Raw genomic sequence first — 7,500 nt, forward strand, 5'->3', positions numbered from 1 at the left:
CCAGGATAACCAAGTAGTGGCTCTGTAAGAAGCATATCAAGGTTCTGGCATGGCCTAGCCAGTCTCCAGACCTAAACCCAATAGAGAATCTTTGGAGGGAGCTCAAACTCCATGTTTCTCAGCGACAGGCCAGAAACCCGACTGATCTAGAGAAGATCTGTGTGGAGGAGTGGGCCAAAATCCCTCCTGCAGTGTGTGCAAACCTGGTGAGAAACTACAGGAAACGTTTGACCTCTGTAATTGCAAACAAAGACTACTGTACCAAATATTAACATTGACTTTCTCAGGTGTTTAAATACTTATTTTCAGCTGTATCATACAAATAAATAGTTAAAAAATCATACATTGTGATTTCTGGATTTTTTTTTTTTAGATTATGTCTCTCACAGTGGACATGCACCTATGATGACAACGTCAGACCCCTCCATGATTTCTAAATGGGAGAACTTGCAAAATAGCAGGGTGTACTTATTTTCCTCACTGTATAAGTACGAGATTAAAAATAAGAAGCATGATAATGTCCATTATATCAAAAAGCACAAGCTACTACATGAGAAAACATCTCTAGTGTTACAAATGTAACCCTAGTTTCCTCAGGGAACGAGACGCTGCGTCGGAACGCTTTGGGAACGCAATGGCGTTGTCCATGCTCTGAATAATGTGTGTAATCAATCAAAATTGAAAGCAGGCTGTCACCGGCGGGGTGACGTCTTGACCAGGAAGTATAAAACGCACATGGAGTGAAACCGGAGGTGTGGCATAGAGACGCAGCTATATGAACTTTTGTCCATATAGTGTCTATTCACATGAATAGACACTATATGGACAAAAGCTTCACTTCTACTGACTTTCATTCCCCTTCTCTCCAGCATGTGCCTACACCTCTCCAGGCTTTTCTCAACCTGCTCCCTACTCTCACCACAATTCACAATAACATCCGCAAATATCATAGCCCATAGAGACTCCTAAACATTGAGATTAAAAACTCCACTGCCATCTCTCCTAAACATCTCCATGCTTCTACTAATATGTCATTTGGTCCTACCAACTTTCCACTCTTATACGTCACCCTATGATCCTCCTTCTTCTTAAAATAAGTATGCACCACTGCCATTTCCATCCTTTTAACAAAATCTACCACCATCTGCCCTTCCACATTTCTCTCCTTAAAGCCATACCCACCATCACCTCCTCATCACCTCTGTTTCCTTCACCCACATGCTCATTAAAGTCTGCCCCACTCACCAATCACCCTTTCCTAGGTACACCTTCTACCACTTCATCTAATTCACTCCAGAATCTTTCCTTCTCCTCCATCTACCAACCCACTTGTGGAGCATAGGCACTGATGACATTTATTATCGCCCCTTCAACTTTACGTTAATAACCCTATCAGAAACTCTCTTCACCTCCACTGCACTCTTACTGTAATCTTCCTTAAGAATCACCCCTACACCATTTCTCTTTCCATCCACACCATGATAGAATATTTCAGACTCTGTCCAATTCTGTGTGTGTGTTATATTTGTGTGTGTAATTTCTTATGTGCATGTTTAAGTGTGGATGTTTGTGCACTGATGGTGTTACCCTGTCAAAGTGGCTGAAAGATGAGCGAAACTCTGTGAGCTGCTTCTGACTGATGCCCTTGGCATCGCGGGTTATGATCTGAGTCTCGATCTCGTTGATGGTGCGAGCCACAGTGGTCAGGAGGTGCTCCCATCCGACACGAATATGCTGAGATCAGAACAGAGCAAAACACTATCATGTAGAGAGGTGAGAAGTGGCTGTGAATAACTTGCAGTTTGTCATTTTCCTTCAAATGCCTAGAGATGTACTACATAATTCACTATATTGTATATGTATTATACACTCTAAATGTTGTAAAAATATTAATCATTCTGAGCAAAGTTCAAACAATGGTCCCGGCCTACATCTGTTAAGGGGAACATTGTGCACATTAGATTTATAAATATTATTAAGTTATTTATGTGCTGTCATTTGGTCATATGACAAACCACAATATATAACATTCATTAAAATATAAAGTATGAACTACAGCATATGGAAGAATGAGGCACCTCCATGGTGTAGTTGGTGTGTTTGTTGTCGAATATAAGTGACTCCTGGATAAACTGGTGATCTCCTTCCAGCTTGTCGATGTTGGGCTTGTAGTTAATGATCATACCCTCATACTGCTTCAGCTGATTCATCTGATCCTCCAGAGTAGCACCTTCATCCACAGAGCAGTGTGCAATCTCCTGAAAACATAGCACAGCATGACCAAACAACATAACCACACCGCTTAGGAAAGCCACTGGGTTTACGTAATTTGCACCTCCATCCGGGTCTGTATCCACGATCCAATCGCATTAGCCTGGGCTGCAAACTGCCTTCTGAGGCGCTCGTTCATTTGCTGCCTTGATAACTCCTCCTGTAATGATGTATCTCTTTGAGGGACCATCCTCTTGACCTGCACACAAACAGATATAGAATAACATTTAGCAGATTTCTTTAGACTTTGCCATAATGAAGTGAAAGAATGGTTGCCCTAACAAGTAGTGCTGATTATTCTCCTATAACAGCATGCACCCAAGTGTTTCATTCTTTTACTTTGACATTTTGTTCGAGGTGTTTTAATTAAACCAGAGATAGATGTGAGGTATTTTAGTAAGCCAGGAATATCAAGAATTAACATCTGTTAGCCGGGTCACACACAGCAAAGTTTCTGTTCTGCCCGTCTATCCTCTTTGCAGTTGAGTGATCAAGATGTTTTCAAGATATTGAGCATACACCAATTCAAACTGATTCTGTCTCTACATGCAAAACCAGTTCAACCTGAATCTATATCCTGTGGCCTTTTAGGACACAAAGTTTCTACATTATATCTTAACTGTGGAAAAGTCATTAAATTAAACAAAGACATTAAATTGACAAATAAATAAATAAAACCAAATAAATACAAATACCGTATTTTCTGGACTACTTTTTCCCACATGCACTTATCTATACATAAAAGATCTCTGGCCAATCTTACACACCTTGTCCCATTTGGTGCTGATCTCCATCGGGGTGATGGAGCAGTAGATGTTGCTGAGGTTGGGAGAGATGTTGTAAGTCTGGGTGATTTTTTGCACCTCGTTGTAAATACTGATAATGGCCTGTCTCTCCGTATCTGCCTCGGGCAGCGTCACTTTGAACTGGTCATTGGCCAAGATCAGGTTCTTTACACACACACATACACACACACACACACACACACACACACACACACACACACACACACACACACACACACACACACACACACACACACACAAGCTCTAGATCCTAAATTTAAAATGCACAAATCTTTGTGAATCATGTTGTGTGTGATATTTTAAATTTTAGTATGAGATGGATTTTTGGAACAAGGCACTACCATTTTTAACCGTACCTTGTTCTGACATGAAATACTCAATACACAGTACATCCATAATATGCAGCATTGAATAAATCGCATTGATTAAATTCAATGTATTTTTCTTTGTATAAAGCTTTTAACAAGATATTTAGACTTAAACATTGGACATTAGAATGCCAAAATGGCCTCAGTCTCACCTACTTCACTTTACATCTTAAAAATGTACATTTCTTTCATTAAATGTCACTTGCTTGTGGATAATCAATCATAATCAAGATATTGAATAATGTGACCAGAGATTGAAATAAGAAAATTAATGTTTTTTTTAGCTTATATGGGTGTATCTTGTGATTTATAATTTATCATTACATTCTTGAGCATTACCTCTATCTCCTCTATGCTGTGCACCATGAACATGTCTTGCAGGTCCTCCAAGGCTCCATCCATCCAGTTATTAAATGGAGCAGATCTTTTTGCAAACTCCAAGAAGAGCTGATCGATTGTCTCCAGCAACTTCTCTGTCCTCTTACAAACACACACATACACAGTCACATATACAGGTTGATGAGAATGTAGCCTTGATTCTAAGAATGCCTGCCTCATGCACAATATGCAAAGTTCACAATAAATAATTTTCTGCTACGCTTTAATTTCTCTCTAAGGATGAAAACCAAGGTCACTGTAAAGTTTCAACACAGAAATTGGTCATATCATTTAAATGAATAGCGGTGTGCTGTAGCCTACTGGCCCACATGTTCAAACATTCATAGCATCTTCAATAGATATATCATAAACATTTGCAAAATGTAAACAGTGTAATTAAACAATTTATATATCCAGTTTAAAAAAAATATGAATGTTTTAGTATTTTTTATTTCCCTACAAAATTAGGAAAGGTTTTAGAGAAAAATTCCTCACATATACTGCAGATATACACTAAAAAAACATTCAACATTCAAACAGTAAATAAATGATGGTAGATAGATAGATAGATAGATAGATAGATAGATAGATAGATAGATAGATAGATAGATAGATAGATAGATAGATAGATAGATAGATAGATAGATAGAGTGAGGAAAATAAGTATTTGAACACCCTGCTATTTTGCAAGTTCTCCCACGTAGAAATCATGGAGGGGTCTGAAATTGACATCGTAGGTGCATCTCCACTGTGAGAGACATAAGCTAAAAAAAAAAAAATCCAGAAATCACAATATATGATTTTTAAACTATTTATTTGTATGATACAGCTGCAAATAAGTATTTGAACACCTGAGAAAGTCAATGTTAATATTTGGTACAGTAGCTTTTGTTTGCAATTACAGAGGTCAAACGTTTCCTGTAGTTTTTCACCAGGTTTGCACACACTGCAGGAGGGATTTTGGCCCACTCCTTTACACAGATTTTCTCTAGATCAGTCGGGTTTCTTCGCTAAGAAACACGGAGTTTGAGCTCCCTCCAAAGATTCTCTATTGGGTTTAGGTCTGGAGACTGGCTAGGCCATGCCAGAACCTTGATATGATTCTTACAGAGCCACTCCTCGGTTATCCTGGCTGTGTGCTTCAGGTCATTGTCATGTTGGAAGACCCAGCCTCGACCCATCTTCAATGTTCTAACTGAGGGAAGGAGGTTGCTCCCCAAAATCTCGCAATACATGGCCCCAGTCATCCTCTCCTTAATACAGTGCAGTCACCCTGTCCCATGTGCAGGAAAACACCCCCAAAACATGATGCTACCACCCCCATGCTTCACAGTAGGGATGGTGTTCTTTGGATGGTACTCATCATTCTTCTTCCTCCAAACACTTTTAGTGGAATTATGACCCAAAAGTTCTATTTTGGTCTCATCTGACCACATGACTTTCTCCCATGACTCCTATGGATCATCCAAATGGTCATTGGCAAACCTAAGACGTGCCTGGACATGTGCTGGTTTAAGCAGGGGAACCTTTCGTGCCATGCATGATTTCAAACCATGACGTCTTAGTGTATTACCAACAGTAACCTTGGAAACGGTGGTCCCAGCTCTTTTCAGGTCATTGACCAGCTCCTCCATTGTAGTTCTGGGCTGATTTCTCACCTTCCTTAGGATAATTGAGACCCCACGAGTTGAGATCTTGCATGGAGCCCCAGTCCGAGGGAGATTGACAGTCATGATTAGCCTTTTCCATTTTCTAATGATTGCTCCAACAGTGGACCTTTTTTCACCAAGTTGCTTGGCAATTTCCCCGTAGCCCTTTCCAGACTTGTGGAGGTGTACAATTTTGTCTTTAGTGTCTTTGGACAGCTCTTTGGTCTTGGCCATGTTAGTAGTTGGATTCTTACTGATTGTATGGGGTGGACAGGTGTCTTTATGCAGCTAATGACCTCAAACAGGTGCATCTAATTTTGGATAATAAATGTAGTGGAGGTGTACATTTTAAAGGCAGACTAACAGGTCTTTGAGGGTCAGAATTCTAGCTGATAGACAGGTGTTCAAAAACTTATTTGCAGCTGTATCAAACAAATAAATAGTTTAAAAATCATATATTGTGATTTCTGGATTTTTTTTTTAAATTATGTCTCTCACAGTGGACATGCACCTACGATGACAATTTCAGACCCCTCCATGATTTCTAAGTGGGAGAACTTGCAAAATAGCAGGGTGTTTAAACACTTATTTTCCTCACTGTAGATAGATAGATAGATAGATAGATAGATAGATAGATAGATAGATAGATAGATAGATAGATAGATAGATAGATAGATAGATAGATAGATAGATAGATAGATACTTTGAAATAAATTATCAATATAGTCCAATAATTAATATAAACAGTCTACTACTACTACAATTGCTTAGGACCATAGTTTGCAGCAACAGTCAATTAATTAATCATTTACATTTACATTTATGGTGTTTGGCACACGCCTTTATCCAGAGCGATTAATATTTATCTCATTCATGCTACTCGGTTCTTTCTCGCTCCTCTTAAAGTCTCTTTCTCATTCCATCTCAGGGAGTTTTTTCTTGTCACACTCGCCACCTACTCTCTAATTAGGGATAAACTAATAGGAACTAATCATATAAATGTAAACTTTAAAATCTCTTTATCTTTAAAGCTGCTAACGTTTGTTTGATTAGGGGAATAAAGTAAGATAAGAGTTACCTGCTGTATAATTATAATCACCTCCACTGTACTGATGACTGTGTACAAGAAAATGGCTCTTGAGTGGAGCACATGCTATTCTTTATTCAATTCTATCCCAGCAGGTCATCGATATGTTGTGCAGAATATACATTTTATGACAAAAGTTTCAGTTTTTTTATTTATTTTGTTCAATTGGGAACAACTTGTAAGAAATAAAAGAATATTAGAAACAATAATAACTGAAATACCTCAAGGACCTCTCGACGTTTCTGTGTCAGAGTTCCCATCTGGTCCCACTGATCACAAATCTGCTGACAACGCTCATTAATAGCTGCTGCTGCATAGAAGTCCCATTCACTACACACACACACACACACACACACACACACACACACACACACACACACACACACACACACACACACACACACAAGAAAAAGTAGAAATTAAAAACTACTTCATGCTTCTTCCTATTTGAAATGTAATGACATTTCAATAGCATTGTGCACCAACGTGATTTATTTGAACTGAGAAACCCGATGCCTGGAAGCAAAAGAAAAGCAATACAACATGCTGGCAAAATAAATGTGTCTATTAAAAATATTTAAAAAGAAATCTATAACAAAAAAAGCTATGAAAGATTCTTGAGCTGCGTGAGCTACACATGGAGCCTTGCAATCATGGCGCTCCTTTTGCAACAGAAGAAAAGCTACAAAGATGATGTGAAAATATATTGAATATGAAAAAAAAAAGAGAGTTCTATTGAGATATTATTATAAATTAAAGCTATAATTATTCACCTCATTTTCAATGCCTCGACTTGGGTCGAGTTTTAAATGATCTTATTCTATTTACGCTTCTTTATGCAAAAATAAAAAGACAAAAATAAATAACACTAACAATTTTATGAAAATGAACTGTAAAAATAAACTGATAAAATAATTACAGTCATGTGTTTGGTATTGTTT

The 7,500-nt window shown here is 38.2% G+C and overlaps 1 protein-coding gene and 1 long non-coding RNA gene across 2 annotated transcripts in view; one reads left to right on the top strand and one right to left on the bottom strand.

Moving 5' to 3' along the window:
* LOC310734442 (alpha-actinin-2) overlaps positions 1-7,500 on the bottom strand; it is a 51,061-nt gene that overhangs the window by 5,529 nt on the left and 38,032 nt on the right. The window contains exons 13-18 of the mRNA XM_083556468.1: positions 6,781-6,889; positions 3,785-3,925; positions 3,039-3,221; positions 2,336-2,470; positions 2,079-2,258; positions 1,588-1,734 (exon numbers count right to left, since the gene is read on the bottom strand). Coding sequence (XP_083412594.1) covers positions 1,588-1,734; positions 2,079-2,258; positions 2,336-2,470; positions 3,039-3,221; positions 3,785-3,925; positions 6,781-6,889 — 895 coding nt within the window. The remainder of the gene's footprint in view (positions 1-1,587; positions 1,735-2,078; positions 2,259-2,335; positions 2,471-3,038; positions 3,222-3,784; positions 3,926-6,780; positions 6,890-7,500) is intronic.
* The window catches only part of LOC310734564, a 4,555-nt gene continuing 89 nt past the window's right edge, over positions 3,035-7,500 (top strand). The window contains exons 1-2 of the long non-coding RNA XR_014536087.1: positions 3,035-4,376; positions 6,084-7,500. The exon at positions 6,084-7,500 is cut by the window's right edge and continues 89 nt beyond it. This is a non-coding gene — a long non-coding RNA (uncharacterized lncRNA). The remainder of the gene's footprint in view (positions 4,377-6,083) is intronic.

This window comes from Silurus aristotelis (assembly GCF_946808225.1).
Source record: "Silurus aristotelis genome assembly, chromosome: 12".
NCBI classification, from domain to species: Eukaryota; Metazoa; Chordata; class Actinopteri; order Siluriformes; family Siluridae; genus Silurus; species Silurus aristotelis.